This window comes from Ambystoma mexicanum, chromosome 5p (genome assembly GCF_040938575.1).
Source record: "Ambystoma mexicanum isolate Mex_15411 chromosome 5p, UKY_AmexF1_1, whole genome shotgun sequence".
Classification (NCBI taxonomy): Eukaryota; Metazoa; Chordata; class Amphibia; order Caudata; family Ambystomatidae; genus Ambystoma; species Ambystoma mexicanum.
The window spans coordinates 1047550616-1047570535 of NC_090930.1; the positions used below are offsets into that span (position 1 = coordinate 1047550616).

A 19920-nucleotide genomic window follows, 5' to 3' on the forward strand; every position below is an offset into this window, starting at 1 on the left:
TGTTGGGAAAGTTCCTAGGTATTCTACCTGGTAGGATGGGGAAAAGGTGTTACAGGGAAGGGGATATTGCGTCTCACCATCCGGTATCCCGCTTCCACTCCCCGAAGACCCATCATCCAGGTGATCCTCACGCACTGTTCCACCTCTGGGTACTGGATCCAAAAGCGATGGCCGTGTCCTGGCCACCTGGATGACAGATCCCCGGTGACTAGTGGGTCGGGCGCCTTCAGGTTTTTCACATCTGTTACATCCAAGCTCGATTTGCGGTTGAAAAAACTCAATACACACATACATACATGCAGCAGGCTCACAGCCCTGACACACTTAGGTTACTAAATCAAAATGGGGGTAACATCATTGATAACATTTAGGATCAGTATCTGAACACAGGACCACTTTGAGCATAACTTTGCCAAAAGTCTGATTTGTTCAGCAGTTACACTTTATTATTTTTGAGTGCTCGTCACTTACCTTGCTTAGTCTGAACTCTTTTTCTTCGGTGTGTTCCACGCCAAATTTGTCTGCCCAGTTTCCCTTGAAGTAGATGGCATTCACCAGAACCATTATTGTAGATGAGTCAAGAGCACCGGCAGGCAAAAGGTTCTCAATTTTTTCTTGGAAAAAATAGAAGACAATGTAATCTCATTTATGTGGAAATGTGTAGCCCAAAGGACATGGATATACATTTTTGGTGATCAAATAACAAAAAGATCTAAATAGCAGCACAGATCAAATGCCAATTTTGCTTAGAAAACTAATAACATGTTGGACAGGACACCACATTGGGAAGTAGTCAACTCATGATCTCGCCTCAAATATATGAAACTGAAGCACAGAACTCCTCTGTGGAACTGGGGCGATCCAAAGAACAAATGTTGTACCATGCGTCATGGGATTATTCAATAGATGTAGATGAGCAGAGTGATGAGACCGTTCATGTTGGTAGATTTTAATTTTGTGACAAGATAACGTAGAGTCGGCCCATGGATGTGCTTAAATACCAAGCACGACACCTTAAATGTGATTCAGTGATGTATGGATAGCCAATGTAAGCTATGTCTGCCGGTTAAGATTTGTGCCTCTATAGGCAATTTCAAGATGAGTCGAACTGCTGCATTCTGGGTGGTTTGAAGGCAGTGTACCAGATATTTTGGCTGTCCTGCATAAAGGGCACTGGTATAGTCAATGGTCAAAGTGAAGGAGGTAAGTCTTGCATTGTCTGATGTGTTTGTCTCAGCAGGTGAGTGTGCATTGTATGATGTCACAGCGTCTGTGATGTCATTGTTGGAATGTGTATTGCTGTGAATCGTACAATGCCCTACTCAGGGTTCCAGACCAATCAGTTGGTGAGATGCGACCTGGGTGGTGGGCACTGGTGTGTCCTCCATGTAATATCTTATGCACTTGCTGAGATGGCCTGTAACTTGAATACATCTCACTTAAAGAACTTCCTGAGGGATGCTGAGAGTCGGTACAACAGTAAGGAAGACCGCTTTTCAGCATCCGGATCCAGAAGAGCATATGACGCCTTCATTGACCTGTTTGGATAGTGTCATTTCAGAATCCCAAATGACACCGAGATTTTTAACCATATTGGATAAGTGGAATGCCAAACAGCAAAGGAAGCAGGGGTTGTCTCGATGAATCCTGTAATGGATGTTTAGGTCCCAGGAACATGATCTCGGTTTTGGAGGGATTTATCTGGAGGTTATTGTGTGCCAGACCTAATTTCATTTCATTAAGACAAAGCTGAACTTGACTGGAGGATTCCTTGGGACCAGAGACCTGAGAAAAGTTGAATGTCGTCATCATAAGAATGAAAAGGAATATTAAAATGACGAATGACAGTCATCAAGGTGAAAAAATATAAATGGTAAATAAAAGTGGTCTGGGGGAAGAACACTGAGGTACACCACATGCAATAGGGATGAGACAGAAGGCCTGAACTTAAAGACTGTGCAGTACCAGAGAGAAACTAAAGAAGTAGATTTAGTTAGCAGCAGAGCAAACAATAGGTTTCATCAATTAGAAAAACATGGTTAGTCCCCCCATGGAAAGTGAAAAAGAATGTCCCTAACTTCCTTTTGTGCAGGACACATTGTAATAAACAACGTAATCCAACATGCTGTCGCGATAGGCTCTCTATTCTTTGGGTCCCATTGTTATTTGTACATTTGGGATATGATATGATAGGTTATTTATAGCGCGCCTAATACCCAGAGGTTTCTAAGCACGGACGCTTGGATCGAACCTGTGGTGCTCCGTATCGTCTTGCTTCCAAGTCGAGCACGTTGCCCCTGCTTTCCATTTCCTGATTAATAGTGGCATGCAATTTTTCTGCCTCGTTTAGCTTATTTTCCAGAATACTCATCTCGCAGGCTCTCTAATTTTACTATATGACGCATGGTTGACGAATTCACTCCAGACTGTGGCCTTGAATGTATCCCGCACAACTTGTGTGCATATCCCCGCCCCTAGCATTGGAAGTATTCCTTCTAATTGTATTCATCATCGTTCGAAGGAAATGTATTTAGTGTTCATCTATCACAACTCATGATGTCATCAACCATTTCTGAATCAAGCCACACACTGGTATGTTGTGAAACACCTTTTCTTTGGAATTCAGAGACGAATACACCATTAGCAATTGTACCAGAAAGGAGCAGCATATCATTCCTGGTTTATGAGTCATGGACAGGGGAGGAGAACATGTATTTGAAACTGTAGGAATATTGGGACCTCCAGCCGTTCACCAGTTTAGGGGTTTTAATCAATCTATTACTTGTCTGCAGGACCCCACCCCACGTGACTCAACCAGAAGCAGGAGAAGTCCTACATAGTTTACTGCACAGGTCTTCATTTAAGTCTACACCTAAACTAATATCACTAGTGCAGGCTACCTATCTTTTGTTATAGACTTTGTACAAACGTCTCACTCAGTCTCTTGGCGCAATTTCACTACCTAATACCAACAGTTCATTATCTGGTGTCATTTTAGCTAGTGCACATTTTCCACCTCATCCAGTCTATTTTTCAATTTTCACTAGACCACAACAGAATATTATCATTGTGAAAGATATCCCTTTGCCCCTATCGAGATGCCTGCATCTCCAGCATCATGCCAATGCACTCAAGCGTAGACTGATCCTTCATCTGCAGTCTAGTTGTTCTCCAATGTGGCGTCCGACGCAACGCACACCATCACGTCCTCCGTGTAAAAGGAAGTGAAACAGAAAAAACTTTGCGTCTAAAAACAGGTAATCTCCCTGTGCCGATGCTCCTTCCTGCTGCAGTTTAACTTTTCTTCTGCCTTCCTCTTGCGATCCTTTTTCGCTCTGCATTCCAGCCTTCATGCTGTTCGTGTTCTCATTTCCCAAAGAATCCTCGGCTTGGCGTGCTGCCTGCTCTTAGCTTTCTGAAGCCTCGTTCTGTTTGCCATGCAATCTGCACTCATCTCTACTGAAGAAGCTGTTCCGATCCGCTTAAGCCTACGATCCATGCCGAGGGTTTTTCTGGCTTTGCCTTTTCCCTTTTTTTCCTCGTCACTCTCTGATTGGTGAAATCTATATTGTAACCATTGGGGGAGATCCGGTTTCGCTTGGCTCCCAACTTGTTTTTTTTTGTTGAACAACATGAGTCAATTAGTCATTTGTCATTACACTCCCTGATCATTACACATGTTACTATCACATGTTACTTGGTGCGTTAGTACATTATGCAAATTAGGCTAGATTTGACACTATATACGCTGTGCATTAGTGCAGGGTTTTTGAGGGAATTTAACCTCACATGTTCTACTCTCATTGTCCATGTGCAACAACTTGTTGTCCCTTGATCCTGGTCACCTTGTTGTCTCACAAGGCAAGACGAATGCTGCAAAAGAAAGCAATGCACCACTGATGCCGTGGGATCTTCCAACAATGTTTTTATAAAACCTTAGGCCCAATGTCTTAAACCCTCTTGCATTATATCTGATGCTTTGGAGCTCTTGACTAGAGCCCCAGAGGCCGAGGCAGGAGTTTGTTCTTTCTTTGCGCGCCTCACTGCTGAGCGACATTCAGGAGCTGCAGTGAGACAGGAGCATGCCTCACAGAGGACTGCGAGCAGGCCTTGAGGATCCAGGAGGGGTCAAGAAGAGCAGCGGCCACACAGGAAATTGGGTTCCATGTCATTTCATTGCGCAATGTTTTTTCACTGGCTTTTTTACCGCAGATTTTTTTACGAAAAAACGTTATCATCCCCGAACACCCACACCCAATATATATATTTTTCCAACCCCCCCCAAAAAAATGCGATGAATTGTTTCGGCAAAAATATCGCGGAAACAAACCCGCGAAAAAAACATCCCGCGATTAAAGGACGTCTTACTGGAAATTGGGTGGCTGAGTGCTGCTTCAGCTGAGGGCCCCCTCCTGCTTATAGTGGAGAATGATTTTCTGCAGGTATCCTGGGTGCTTCCCTTGTAGAGCTTGTGCGTGCTCAACACAATTTCAAAAGTCATCCTGAACTCCCCTGGGAGCCAATAGAGTGCATTTAAGGCAGGTTTCATTGGATGCTGCCTGATGTTGTATTCTTTCCTGCCTGCCCATGAGTTTTTATTGAGTCTTTCGTAGATTATGGTGCGCTACTTTGGATAGGCCATTACTAGGGATATAAATGTGTTCTGGCTGGTCACTCATTTTTACGGTTGCCATTTCCATCAGAGCGTTGATAGGTGTAAGTTGGTCCATTAGGCACTGCGTCTCTTTGGCAAGGGGTTGGGTCTGAGATTTCACCGAGGTTGATTTACTGTTTACCAATTATGAATGGATTTCCGTCGCAGATAGGGGACCCAATGGAGCCTTGTTTTTAACTGTGTTAATGGCTGAAGTGTCTGGGGCTGGCGCTCAACCTGCTCAGATGGATTCTGGGATGAAGCTCCCGCTGCCCAAAACATGCCTTGAAAGAACGTAAGGGAGAGAAAGCCAGCCGTGGCCAATGGCCAACCTTGTCATGGCACTTCCTAATTGTACTGGATATGCATGCGTGCCCCTCGGACATTCCCATGGCATACAGATTGTTTGGAGATGGAGAGACCATGGGGTGTAAAAAGGTGAGGGAGATGTGCCTTCAGCCACTTTCAGATGAGTACTCTGGGCTGTTTCTCCTGTGTTTCTGGCATGCAGAGCAGTAAAGATAGACGCATTGCACTGCACTTCCCCCTTCCACAGGAACCAACAAGGAACTAATGGCCGGATATCCTCCGACAGAGCAACTGATGGCGGGGTAGTCTTAGAGCTGTCATCAGACATTGGGCCTCATTACGACCCTGGCGGCCGCGGTATGAACGTTCATACCATTCATACCGGGCCGCCATATTACGAGTTTGCTCACGGGTGGCGGTATGCAAGTGGGGTCTGGCCAGGCGTACATAACGGCACCCGCGAGCAGACCAGGATGCTAACAACGGACCTGTATTTAACGGGTCCGTTGTTAGCATCCTCACCATTCCCATGAGCCCTATGCAGGCTCAAATGGGAATGGGGACGTACCGGGTCCCGAAAATGGGAATTACCGGGCCCGCAAAAGTCAGACTGGCCCGGTAATACCCTTTTTTCGGGACCCGAACACGAGTTTGGAGGTAGCCATGCCGGTAATGACGGCATGGCTAAAACTCGTGATATTGTATCTGCACACTTATACTGACCTTTGTGACTGATAGCCCAGCCCTTTAATTCCTCGAGCAAGATTGTGAAGTTATTTCTTCTTTTGCACTCAGATGTCACTTTGGCACTTCTTCCGAAGTCATCAGGGGCATGTCGTGGGATGTCATAAGGAGGTGAAAGAATGTGTGACGACACTTCTACAACCCCTGTGATTTTGCAGAAATGTGGGGCCTTGAGCAGTTTATGAGGAAGAAAAAGATGTAAACGGCTGATAAAAGCTCAAAGTAGCACTCAGGCAGTTAGTGCTGCAAAGGTAATACAGGTAAATCAACACGAAAATTGACATTTGTATTAGGGTGAAGGAAAGAAAAGGGAAAGTAGGAACGAATTAAAGAGAAAGGAAGGTAGGGAATAAGGAAAGAATTAAAGAAAAGGAAGGTCGGGGATAGTGAAAAGAGGAAAGAAAAGGGAAGGAAGGGAAGGAAGGAAGGAAGGGAAGGAAGGAAGGAAGGAAGGAAGGAAGGAAGGAAGGAAGGAAGGAAGGAAGGAAGGAAGGAAGGAAGGAAGGAAGGAAGGAAGGAAGGAAGGAAGGAAGGAAGGAAGGAAGGAAGGAAGGAAGGAAGGAAGGAAGGAAGGAAGGAAGGAAGGAAGGAAGGAAGGAAGGAAGGAAGGAAGGAAGGAAGGAAGGAAGGAAGGAAGGAAGGATACTTACTGTGTGTTTTGTCTTCAACCCAGGAATTTATGTTCTGTCTGGCTTTTTCTGCCTCTGCAACGAAGTTCACACTTTGTGGCTCTGCCCCATAGTACTTCTTGATGTCACTGATAAATTCCTTGAAGGTAAGCAAAGATGGATACAGTCATGGTTCCATCTACAGACTATCAATTCATAAGTGGGAAATATGGCTTTCTATTAATAGAATCAACCAACTGTGCCCTTAGTGTTACAAAATGGCATTTTTTTGTTGATTCAGTCAAGTGCATGAAAATTGGTCTCATGCAGCAGGCGTTCCCTTTGAGTGATATCAGAAATGCCCGGGGCGGTTGATTCTGCATTGGCCACTGAACTTCTCATCACGGTAGACCCTCATAAAGGTGCATTGCCCTTACAAGCACTTTCGCTCTAAGATACTGTTTGAGATGCGGAAAAAGGCAGACGCTTGTGTTTCATTTTTAAACCCTTATATTGGCCTCCCACTATCTCACCTTCTCCCTGGGCTAACCACGGTATCAGATGCAGAAATGGGAAACTGTTTAAGGAAAAAACAAACCAGCTGTGAACGCTACGCAAGCTGGCATTGCCTCTAACCAAAGAATGCCTTGGAAAAGTATGGATTCAGGAGGAAGACCTGAACAAAAATATACCTTTAATACATGTGGTTAATTGAGTTGGTATTTACATGGGAATCGAAACAGAAGCAAGAACCACCTGGTGCCAAAGCTAAATGTGACAGAGATGTTCCTTGAATGTTTGTTGCTACAGGCACAGATGTGGAGTCCTTTGCATGTGTTTCCCGACACTGCGCTAAGCAGCGCGAGTGCTTTACGGCAGCGGCTTTGCCGCATGGGTATTTACTGCACTGCTAAGGGCAGCACACCACTAAGCTAAGCCTGGTTTGGGGAGGCGTCAGGGAGCGCGTGGGGAAAGGGATGGGAGGTGGCAGGGAATGAGACTCAAGTTACAGGGAGCGCGTGGAAGGGAGGGAGGCAGACTGCATAAAATAAGATGAGGAAGGAGGGGTAGCGGACATGACTGGGGTGAATGGAGATTCCACCTCCAAAAGAAGAGGATGCTGGAGGAAAAGGGAGTTATTTACCACTCCTTCAAGCAGAACCGACCGTGCAGGGTAGTAGCCCCATAAGACCAAAGGCAAAGCATGTGAAGCAGTAGCACGGTATAAACCTGCGCGGTGCAATAAAAGCGCACAGGAAACAAAACTAAATAAAGACATGGAACCATGCAATATTATTCCACCAAAAAGTAATTGGAAGAATAGTGGCCCTAACTCAAGCATTTCTAGATGTTCACAAACTGTGTTGAAATGTAATTACTGCCCCCCCCAACAAACTGCATGGGGATTGAGTGCATGGCTCCCAACCAGTGATCCAACTTCTGCACGGACTCACACCAATGTGTGTGCATGGACATCTCTTTGCCCTCTGTGCGGTCCTCCAAGTCTCTGACAGCTCGCAGATGATAAGTGGAGCTCGAACCGTAGGTGCAGGGAGAGGTTTACACCAACACGAGAAAAGAATCCTTCAACTGGAAACCTGTCTCTGTGAATCGTCCATTTCAGAAACCTACCTCACACTGAACCAAAACGGATGTCGGCCTTGTTTCCAACAGCAACCCTAACCCTTAATTACAGCCTTGGTTCAATAATACAAGGCTTGGTGGCTTTTCCTTGAAGCATCCCCAAGTGCAGGGATCACCTGGCCTTGCACATCAATACTCAATTCAACTTAAAAATGCACACTGACGAAGAAGCCCACACTGCATGATTGATTTGACGTTTCTGAGCAAGAATAAGACACAGCTACAGAACTCCAATTTTGAGACTACCACCCTTATTTTGGTACTCTCAAATACACAGATATGGTGGCAACACCTTCTTAGGAGGACGGTAGAGCCCCCTTAAAGGCAACATTCTACCCAGCTGCTAGATGCATACAGTTCCAAAGGGAATGTAATAATATCACCTTTATTCTAATTGAAGTACACTGGCACCTGTTTAATGCCAGAATATTGTTCAAGTGCCTCTGCACCATGCATGAACGTGTTGACAAGTAGCCCCACGTTCTCTAGCTGCCTGGTTGACAAACTGAGCACCTCAGGTGACTCCCAGGGTATTTATTGAGCACAGGCCTAGCTCTCCAAAGCAACAGAGAGCTTGACAATCATAGGGGGAAGAACATGGCGAGGGAAGCAGGCCAACAAGGGAGTGGAGAGTTAGCAACAGGGCATGGGGAGGATGGGCAATTTGTCAGCAATGGATCTACAAGCCAGGGGAGGAAACAGTGGAGATCAGATCACTCAATCTCAGGTAGGGTGGGGAGTGGAGAGTGTGTGGACCTAAGTGTTAGGGAGGTGCCATTCCTTGAAGAGGAGGGCATTGAAATCATCCCTGAACTGTCGAAGCGAGGGGGTCAGTCTGATGTTGATGGGGAGGAGGTTCCAGAGTCTAGGCGTGTAGACAGAGAAAGTCTGTCTTCTGGTTCTTTCCTTCCGGAACTGGCAAAGTTCATGTGCTCATGTCCTTAATTCTAGTGGATTGTTTACAGTGAGGTAGCTTGGGGACTTCAGGGTGACAGCCTTGTAGACCAAGCAGCAGGATTTGATGATGATATGGGCATACAGTGAGAACCAGTGCAATTTTATGAGTGTTGGGGTGATGTAGTCAAATTTGCTGAGTCCTTTGAGTCGTGCTGCAGCATGTAGGACACATATCAGGGGTGCAAGGGAAGTAACCCATAAGCCTTCCAAAGGGAATTGCCACCATCCATTGCCACCATACAGGTGGGAGAGGACCAAGACTTGCACAGCAGATCTGTGTCTTCATTTCTATGTGCTGTTTGAAGCAGAGTTGTCTGTAAATGTCTGTCAATGTCAAACCCAAGGGACTTGGCACAGGTGACCAGCTGGGGTGTGATGCGCTCAAGATGCTTAGCAAAGAGCTAGGTCTGGATGTTCCGGTGTTCAGTGTTTTTGGTCAGCTGTAGGAATTCAGTGTTTGAGGGGTTGAGTTTCTGGTAAGCACTGGGCATCCATGACTGAATCAATGAGAGTCAGGCCTTAAGCCTGTGGGTTTCTTTGATGGAGGATATGTTGAGGTAGAGCTTCATGTCATCTGCGTATTAGTGAATGTGGATGTTGTGTGGAGCGAGGAGGGTTCCAAGCGGTTCCAGTTAAGATTGAAGAACAAAGGGAGGAGATGGATCCTTGCGTGACTCCACAGGTGATGGGTAGAATTGGTGATCTGGAGAAATCCATTTGCACAAAATGGTGGTGATTAGAAAGGTACTATTTGAGCCAGCTGAGGACGATCTTGCTGATCCCAAGGGGGTGCTGTAGATGTAGTGAGTGTCAGGTGGCCTACTGTGTCGAATGCTACTGAGAGGGTAAGGAGAACCAGGGGGCACGATGGCCACCATCGAGTATTTGAAGGGCATTGACGATCACCTTGAAGGTAGCCGTTTATGTGCTGCATCTGTGTCACAAGCCAGATTGGCTGGAATGAAGGAGGTTGTTGGCTTCGATGTGTTGTAGGAGTTGCTTTGCTGTGTTGATCAGTGGGCAAGCTCTGAGCAGACTCAAAACCCTAGGCTGTCACAAAGTAAAACTCACAAACAATCCTTCTTGAGTAACACGACAGGGATATGGAACTCTTACAACTCCCTCCAAATTAGGACCCTCACTCAAGTAGTTCAAGTAAGAATTAAAACCCTAGTCTTTAGGCAGCATCTGCTTGGCACCCACTCATGAGTCCACCTTCAGTGCTGGGCACTGAATAGGCAAGAAGGCTAACCAACACCCAACATGATCCTGCAGCAACCATACCACTTCTACTATTCCATGAAGTGACATTTGTACATATCGCTCTTCTTCATCGGCCGGAACAACCATCTCATCAGCACATCTCACCACTTTCTGACCTCAAATAATCGCTGGTACATGGCTGATACGGCCATGACAGAAGCTGTCGATCATTTTGCACCATTTTCAGGTACACAACTATTCGGGCAGAGGTCATAGGCACAGCTTCACCCCACTGATGAGGCCCAACAAGGCTGAAACACATGTATGGGGTTGCTGTTGGCATTCTTGTTCATAGGGGAATTGCCATAGCATTTCGGTGCTGCACTGCCCGTGTGGGCGGGACAAAGACTGATATGCAAATGGATATTTCCCATCTGTGAAAGGTACAGTCAGCAAAAAGCGTGTGCTGCAAACTCTCATCTCAGAACAGGTTATCATGCCATGTTCTTTCTGGAGAGGAGCGCCTGCTACCTTTTTTTGAAATATTTGTAAGGAACTTGGGGTTGGTCACCCTGAGTTACCTGGGGGCAACCAGACGTGGACTCCCTGCTCACTGTGCTCAGAGAGGCGCAGCTTCACCTCACTGATGAGGCCCAACAAGGCTGAAACACGTGTATGGGGTTGCTGTAGTTCATCTTGTTCAGAGAGGAATCGCCATAGCATTTCGGTGCTGGACTGTCCATGTGGGCAGGACAAAGACTGATATGCAAATGGATATTAACCATCTGTGAAAGGTACAGTCAGCAAAAAGCGTGTGCTGCAAACTCTCATCTCTGAACAGGTTATCATGCCATGTTCTTTCTGGAGGGGAGCGCCTGCAACCTTTTTTTTAAAAAATATTCTGCTACAGTGTTATGATTTCTCTTACAGAGTGGATCATTACCCAACTAGTGTCTTCTTGCCACTGGATTTGCAGGCAGTGGGTGTTATAAACCTAGATACCCTATGAAGCTATGCACTAAGTCAGCACTACGCGAAACACTGATGGACACATCAAGTACATTTTACATGAAGTGCCAGGTCTTTGGGGATTTCCCCGTAATAAGCGTGAGTTTTGTTTTAGAATGCAGCCTGATATCAGAGGAGGCTTTTCCAGGAAATGTTTCCACCCATTCTGACTATCATGAAAGGGAGACCTCCAACCACAAATGGTCTGAGCAGCAACAAGGTTGATTTGGGATGTGTTTCTTTAAGGGACTGATTAAGAATCCTGGGTCTGAGCTGGTTAAGGCGTTATGAAGTTAGATTAAAGATGGACGAGAAATGGACATTAGCACCCAGGCATGGGGAGCAACCAATCAGGTTGCTTGGATCGCAATCTGAATCACACGAACCATGACTACGTTCCGAGCAACTCGATGGCTGCTTCCCCTGCCATGCCATCTTAAATCCCCCCACCCTCCCTTCCCTTTCCTTCCAATTTTCCCTTCAATCCCCCCCTAACACCACTTACCTGATTAAGTGGCAGCCGCTATCACTCTGTCTCTCTGCTGCAAACCACCATGGAAATGGAAGAGGGGCTCTGTACAGAGCACCGCTTTCCTGATCCATGGCAGCCATTTTAACAAAGTATTTTCTTTCAATGAATGCTGCATTTTTCTTAGCACCGGATTGGCAACCTGGAGTGCCAATAGCAATAATCACCCATTCCACAGGCTGGAACGGGTGGTACCGGCACCAGGTACCCACGTTGAACTCAGCTCAGGCCGTTTTTTCCCACCCGTTCAAGCCTGTGGAACAGGTGATTATTGCTCATTTAAAAGCTGGATGTTGAAATATAGAGGGAAGGCTGGGAGTAGAAGATTGCCCAGGCGGGAAAGATTCAAGAGGATTACTGCATTCATTAATGAATGAATAGGGGATCTGACTGAGTTATGTGTGCCTGTGAGGGAACCTAATTAAGAACATTTGACATCATATGGCACAGCCTGGGGTGACAAAGTGGACGCCACTCTTTTCCATAGCCCCACTCATATTATCAAGGGGTGGGGGGCAGTGCGAAGTCTCCAAACAAACACCACACAGACCATAACCAAAGCAGTCTTCAGCAAAAAGGAAAAACAACAAAAATGAAAAAGGAAAGGTTTCTAGCTAATACTGTAATATGGGCCTCACCACTCAAAAGCAAAGGCGGTCTGTGCAGTGGAGCAGCAGTAACATACTTCCAATAAAGAAAAAAGGTATTTTTATGCAAAATGCATAGAAAGGTATGCGATGTGATGGCAAAAAGAGCTGTATAAAAACACTGCACCAACCAGATCTTAGAATCAATAAATCAATCATACGGATGCTGTTGTCAATCTCCCATGAAGGAGCAGAATCCACTCACCAAAATAGCTGATCAAATTCCTCACAGGCGCTAAGTGACGGCCACTTGACTCTCTTTAAATATCACATACAATTTAAACTCAGATATTGCTATGGTCAACAGCCCAGGCTAAATCTTTTCTAACCACCTTCACAACTTAGATACAAAAAAAAATGTATTCTTGCTCCAATGTAAGCTTCATTCCAAAAAATTGCATTGCCATTATTTATTTTGCTACCCACTTCTGATACTAATTCCCAAAGCACGAGTTGGCTTGTTTAGTTAGGGATCATAGCCTGACCTGATTGACAGGTGTAAAAGCCTTGAGCAAGGCTGCAACGCCTTCCAATCACACCACAGCTCATTTACATAAATGTGTATAGCAGAGAAGAGGGGCGGTATGCAATTTACCTTTCCGCCAACACGTTCCTCTCTGCCTTACTAATGTGCCAGCATCTACCCTGGCATGATTTTTCATGCCGGCACAGATGCTGCAGATCCCTATGGGGTCTGCCTGCTTCATGCACCAGCATAAAGCAGGCGGACCCCATAGGGATCGATTGTACACGCTCCCTGCCATGTGAGCTTGGTAGTGAGCGAGTACAATTGAAATTAATCCCTCCCCGACATGCTCGCATGTGGAGGAGGGTTTCATTTCAACTGGGAACGCTGTTTACCATGCATGCATGGTAAGCAGCGTTCCCAGTTGAAATGAAACCCGGGGAGGGTGCAAATGTTAAGAGCTAAAGGCGGCGTGTCTGCTTGTACACTGCCTTTTGCCCTTTACATTTGCACCCCACAGTGCAAATGATGAAAATGTGGCACTTGGTAGCTGTTTACGTTACAATCAAATTATTCATTTATAGAAAATGAGCACCCAAGTGTTTCCTCTTGATCTGCAACCCTACATTGGTGCATGTAAGTTTAACATGGGGAAACACCAAGGCATCTTAAACCCATCACCCAAAGCTTAAGGTTCATACAAGCATGCGGTTACATGTCTTTATAGCGAGGTAATGTATAACGAATGCGCATATATCGAATCTTTTATCTTGAAAACCTTTATAGTGAATGCATTTTTTTGGGCGTCTTTTGGGACACACTCAAACCCCTCGTTTCCCACCCCTAAAACCCCCCCACCGGCCCTTTCCCAAAAAAAGTAACCCTTTACCTCACCCTAAATACATTCACTATAAAGGTTTAGAATAGATATATGGGGATTCGATATACAGGATTCAATGTAAACACTATATACCGCATTTTATAGCGCAATCCCATAGGAAAACACTCTGTGAATCAGGACCAAAGTCTCCTGTACAAGGACTATATTGACAAAATCTCAAAAGAAGGGACTTGTTTCCGATGCTCACGGTGCCAAGAAAGGGCTATGTGGTCTTGAGACCTGGCAACAAGGCTCCTTGCAGGCCTTGAGACCTGGCAACAATGCTCCTTGCAGGCCTTGAGACCTGGTAACAATGCTCCTTGCAGGCCCAATAATGGTGTTTTCACTACAGGATCACTCTTGTTTTTAATGAAACCCTCATATAAAACTGAGGGCAATCCAGAGGCTCCCTGTGCCACTTAGATGACCCTGCAGTTGTAAAGAATCAAACGCAACAATGTGTCTATTTCCTTCTTTTGCGGGTATTTCACTTACCTTCTTGACCTGGTATGTCTGTTCCACATACATGTTGCTGGCACTTTCCAGAGTGTAGCTACTGCTTGCTTTATTAATTTGCATGCTCAGCGCCCGGTAAGCAGGAAGGATGCTTCTGGTGTCGTCCTCCTCATCATGGTGGAGCCTCTGAGAAGAACAACAACAAAGAACACGTTGTCATCGGTTACACACAAATGGAAGCCGGGGGACCCTATTTACTAGAGAATGCTAGAGGCACGGCCTCCTGGATATTAGGCCATTGCTTAAGTTCTTAATATGTAAAACCTTTCATTCCTTCCCACCTTCAACTTTCTTAACACGAGGTATCACAGCACCAAAAGTTAAAAAACGTTTGCAGTAATGTCCTGAAATTTAGAGGTGGGGGGCAGGGGAGACAGATTTTGCTGTTGGCACATCTCCCAGGACGAGAACCTAAATATGCCCTTAGAGCAAAATCAGACTACTCTGTTCAGGACATACATACATATGCACCCAAAAGGCTGAAATGGTGAAGGGATGTAAGATGCTGTTTCACCTTCTTAAGAATTGACACTGCTCGGTTAACCCTCTTCGGGGAACAGCGGTATTTCATGCAGAATTATTTAAAGGGCATGCAGCAATTATTTGACTTTTTCCGGCCACTAAGGGGGAGATTTCTGGGGCTGGAACCTTCATACAGAAGTACACTTCCTGGTGGGGAAGGATGCCTTCAGCCTTTTCTGGCCGCAGCCACTCTCTATCGACATTTCTTTTTGTACTGATACATTTTAAAAGTAAAGAGAGACTAGCTGTACATACAAATTTATTGAAAGCATGTGAAAGAAAGGTACAATATGATGCAGCCTTTCCATCCTTGTAGTGTAAAAATTCAGTTCAGATAGGTACTGCCTTTAAGCGATATCAAGTACATGTTAAGAAAGTGTCAAAAGCTGCTAAAATATCTAGGAGTCTAATGGAGCCTCAAACGCTCAGAGCACATCTCCCAAATCAGACGCAAAGCCCACTGGCTTCCCATCAAAGCACACATTGGCCCTCATTACGACCCTTGCGGAAAGCGACTGACCGGACCGCCACAGCGTAAATAGCGTTTCCGCCATAGCACGAAGGAGCAAACTGCGGCCCATTCCGACCCATCGAGCACGAGCACCACCGAATGGCGGAAGTGCAAAGTCCGCGATGGCGGAAATGACCCCAAAACGGCCCACACCGCCGCCGTACGGCGCCCCAGGTGCAATACCGCCACCCCTCTTAGCGGTCACCGCAGTGTGCGCCTACCGGAAAGTACGGTGGCCGGAAATATACGGAAACGGAAGTCAAAACACGGGGCCGGAACGGGAAACATCCCGGCGTACACCTATAAATACACTAAAACCACACAACCACTAAAAACACTACCCTGAGACACACCCCACCCCGTCAACCACCCTAGCGAAACCAAGAAAAATGGGAAAAGTAGCGAAGAAAGCGTGCGATCGCAAGCGGCAGGTCCACTTCTCCCGCGAGGAACTCACCGTGCTAACAGAGACCCTCCAGGAGAATGCTGCCGTCGTCTTCAGCACGCAAATGACCAGGACGGCACTTGCAAACAAGAAGGCCATATGGGCTCTGGTGGCACAGCGTGTAAGTGCGGTGGGGACCGCACCCCGCACCCCACAGCAATGCCGCAAGCGATGGGACGACCTGCGGATACGCGTCCGCAGCATACTCTCCGCCAACCGCAACATTGCCACAGCCACCGGGGGAGGTCCTGAATCACCCATCAAGTTGACCCCCTGGGAAGAAATCTGTGCCTCCACCATCGGAATGGAGAGCATTGAGGGAGTCGGAGGGATGGAGAAAGGAGTGCAGACATCCGAAGAATCAGGTAGGTGGCCCAGATATAACAATCCACACAGTCCATCCATGTGAAGTACCATGCGTCCACATAGTGCAACAGAAACACATGTCCAGGAGAACGTCCACACACATCGGCCTGATAGCGCACGTTAAAATCCACAATAAATACATAAATAATTAAAAACCCCCAATACACGCACTACACGTGCAGCAGGCACACCCAAACTGCAGGCTGCCAAACAACTGCACCCTCACTCCACACACAAATCAAAGCACCTCCAAGTCCCCGACCCAAATCACCCTCAGGTACCACCCCAAAGCATGTGATACAATGCCATTCCAATTCCCACAGACCCATCAATAACCCTCGCCCTCCTTTACTCCACCACAGGGTCCGATCCAAACGACGAGCTACAGGACACCCCTACCAGCACACCTGCAAAGAGGGCCAAGACCAACGGCCAGAGACCCTCCACCTCAGCTGCACGCATCAAGACACGGCAGCAGCACAAATCAGGTGGCAGCACAGAGGAGGGAACATCAACAGGCACCCCAGCAGCCAGCATGGCCACAACACCACCACCACAGGTCCCCCCAACGGATGCCACAGAAGGCACTGCCTCTGGTGGCAGCAGCACCATAGGTGACACCCCATTGATGGCAGCATGCTCGGACACAGAAGACGGGGATGTCGAGGTCAGATCCATCCATGACCTGTCCCAATCCCCCTGTCTGTCCCATCCCGTACAACATGAGGATACCACGCAGGTGCAGCCACAAGACGACGACTGGCCATCCCCCCCAAGCCCTGTGGCAAGGCAACATGAGGACAACAGCCCCTCTGTGACACCACCGCAAATGGCCATGGCCCAGCAGAGGCAACAGTCCCTCGACAAGTTAATCGTCCAACAGCAGCAAATGGCCACACTCCTCAAGGGCCATGCCGATGAATGTGGGGGCACCAAGGCAGACATAGAAACATCAACAGAGACACTTAGGGCAGAAATGGAGAGAGGTACAGAGACGCTAAGGGCACAAATCGAGAGTAGCACCGAGAGCCTGAGAGTTCAAACGGAGAGTAGCACCGAGAGCCTGAGAGTCCAAATGGAGAGAAGCACCGAGAGCCTGAGGGGGGAACTGCATGCGACGTCCAAAGACGTATGTGCCGAACTTGCCGCAGTGCGCCGTGTGCTCACTGAGCTCTCGCAAACCCTTAGGGACATGCATGGACGTGAGCAGGCAGACACATCATCCGTTGCAAGTTCCGTCCAGGGCAGCCCCCAACGTAGATCAGGGAGGAACCTGCGCTCCACAGGCAGGGGTGCCCCTGATACCCGCAGAGGGGGCTTGCAATAGCGACAGGCCACTGACAATGAGCATCTTTGGACACTGGTATTCGGGGGGGAGGTAGGAGGGTGGAGGGGGTGTGTTGGGCTCACTTGGGTGGCGGGTCGATAGGGTGTTCAACATGATATCACATATGCCATAAAAAGTGCACGATCAACCAATGAGATGTGTGGACATTGATCTTTGTGTACTAGGCCATCATAGGCGTATAGTCCATATTGTGCATGTCCCAGACACACGCAGTGCCACGAGTCCCGTGTCCATGTATCAGCCACCAGGCGTGAGTGCTAGAAGCATACATCAATGAGATGCTGACGGATGTCACGGGCCTCCGGTGCCTCGCAGACTCCATGAGGTGCTGCCACATCCCCACCCTCATCATGACCATCATCAGGTGCTTGCAGTTCTGCGTCAGGGGGCATGGGCACATTTCTACGTACGCACATGTTGTGGAGCATGACACATGCCATGACCATCTTTGCAACCTTCTCATGGCGGTACAGGAGTGCCCCGCCAGACCTGCTCAGGCAGCGGAAACGAGTCTTCAGTAGGCCGAATGCCTGTTCTATGACTACACGGGTACGTGAGTGGGCATGGTTGTAGTCCTCCTCATGCTGGTCCCGTGGGTTCCGGACTGGTGTGAGGAGCCATCTCTTCAGTGGATATCCAGCATCACCTGTATGTGGACGAGAAACGTAGGATGTGGAATGCCATTGATACGTACGCACACCCCCCCCCTTCCTGCCAGTACATTGCCAAATCACATACCCCACATCATCATGCATGCAATGAGACTCACCGAGTAGCCAGGATCTGTTCCCTGCGTGTCGCTCCATGTAGCGTGGTATGGTAGAGTTCCTCAAGACCATGGAATCATGGGTTGATCCAGGGAATCGGGCACAACAATGCGTAATGATCCTGTTGGAGTCACACACCATTTGTACATTCAGGGAATGAAATTGTTTTCGGTTGCGGTACTGGGCCTCCATGGCATGTGGGACGACCAATTCAACATGGGTGCAGTCGATGGCACCAATGCAACCCGGTATGCCGGCAAGTGCATGGAATCCAACTTTTGTGTTGGTTATTTCCTGCTCCGAGCGTGGTAGAGAGATGTAGTCGTCTGCGTGCTGCAGGAGGGCATCGAGCACTTGGAATAGTGTCCGTGAGAACAGTGGCTGAGAAATGCCATGCAACTGTCCGACTGTGTGCTGGTAGGTGCCAGTGGCCAGGAAGTGGAGTACAGACACCACCTTCAGTAGGGGTGGGATGGCGGTTGGGCTATCTATCATGCTGACTAGGTCAGCCTGTGTCATGTCCACAATGGCGGCTATGGTGTCCCGGTCCAGACGGTAGAGGGTGTGGATCTGCTCATCAGTGAGGTTGAACGGATGTGCTCGGAGGCGTGGGATTGCGGGCTGCCTGCGTGGTGGTAGTGGCTGTGCTGCTGGGCCTTGCTGGCCCTGCCTTGGCCTCCTCCTCCTCCTGCGTCTCCTCCGTGCGGCTGGTTGTAGTTGATGTTCGTCTTCCTCTTGGAGTCGGAGCACTTGCAGTGCTATCAGGTCCCCCAGGGCCAACATCGCGAGTCCTGCCGGTAGCATTTCGCTGTGGTTGTGGGAGGAGACTGGCTGTGCAATTTATGTGTTTCCAGGCTGTATGGCCTCCACCTGTGGTGATTGATTCCACCTGTGCCAACTGCTCTCCCCTTTGGCCGAGCATGTCCCGCGCACGACGCTGCAAATCGGGTATTTGTATCTTGCTATTGCATTCATGTATTTGTACCCGATGGCCGTGTAAGATTGGTTGATATGTTCATTCTGCTGTGGTCCCATTGTTTCCCATACTGTCTGTGCAGTCGCGGACAGACTTGTGAAGGGTCAGTGGAACGTAGTACTCGAGTAACGGTGGGCCCTCATGCATCACTGTACTGAGTTGCAACGACGGGCGTGGCTTCCCATTCGTGGGTGAAGGCAGTTGCCATTTTCACGCACAGCCGCACTCGATGGAATAATTAGTGATTTCAAACGGCCACAGATGCCTTCTCGACGTGATGTTGCAAATGAGGAATTCGAAGGGCGGCGCTTTCGGTTTCCGGCTAGCGGCGAGGAGATGCCCACAGGTCTGTCTGCAAATATAACGTTCTTTTGTTCTATGTCCTTGAGACAGGGCCCATGGCGAGGGAGCAATGATTGATATGAATAGTTTGGGATGCGCAATAGCTACGTGGGCGATGAGGCCGGGCATTCCCAAATACATGTTACTTCACAACACTGGATTTACGGGCTGGGGCACTGTGGATTTAGCAGGCTGCATTACGCACAGACTCAATGGATGTTTCTAATGTCATGTGAGTAATTATTCAGGCGTTTTGATTCCTGGATGAGGGTATGATGAATGGATGCATGGGCAGGTGATTTGATGCAGAGTTTCCCTTGTACAGGGCTTCTTGGGGTCTATCCGCCTCCCCTACGCTATGTGATGCAGGGCTGCCATAGTGGGCCCATCGTCTATCTGGCCTTGTTGAGCCCTCCCTGTCTCGACGCGCACTCAGCCACTTGTGTCCATGCACGTTAACATTCCCCTCTGATGGATT

General features: G+C 47.8%; 1 protein-coding gene across 4 annotated transcripts in view; it reads right to left on the reverse strand.

The window, feature by feature from the left end:
* Positions 1-19920, reverse strand: part of LOC138481404 (leukocyte elastase inhibitor-like) — a 459314-nt gene that overhangs the window by 144985 nt on the left and 294409 nt on the right. For all 4 annotated transcript variants that reach the window (XM_069613538.1, XM_069613541.1, XM_069613539.1 and 1 more), the window contains 3 exons: positions 14145-14291; positions 6358-6475; positions 472-614 (listed from right to left, as the gene is read on the reverse strand). In XM_069613538.1, coding sequence (XP_069469639.1) covers positions 472-614; positions 6358-6475; positions 14145-14291 — 408 coding nt within the window. The remainder of the gene's footprint in view (positions 1-471; positions 615-6357; positions 6476-14144; positions 14292-19920) is intronic.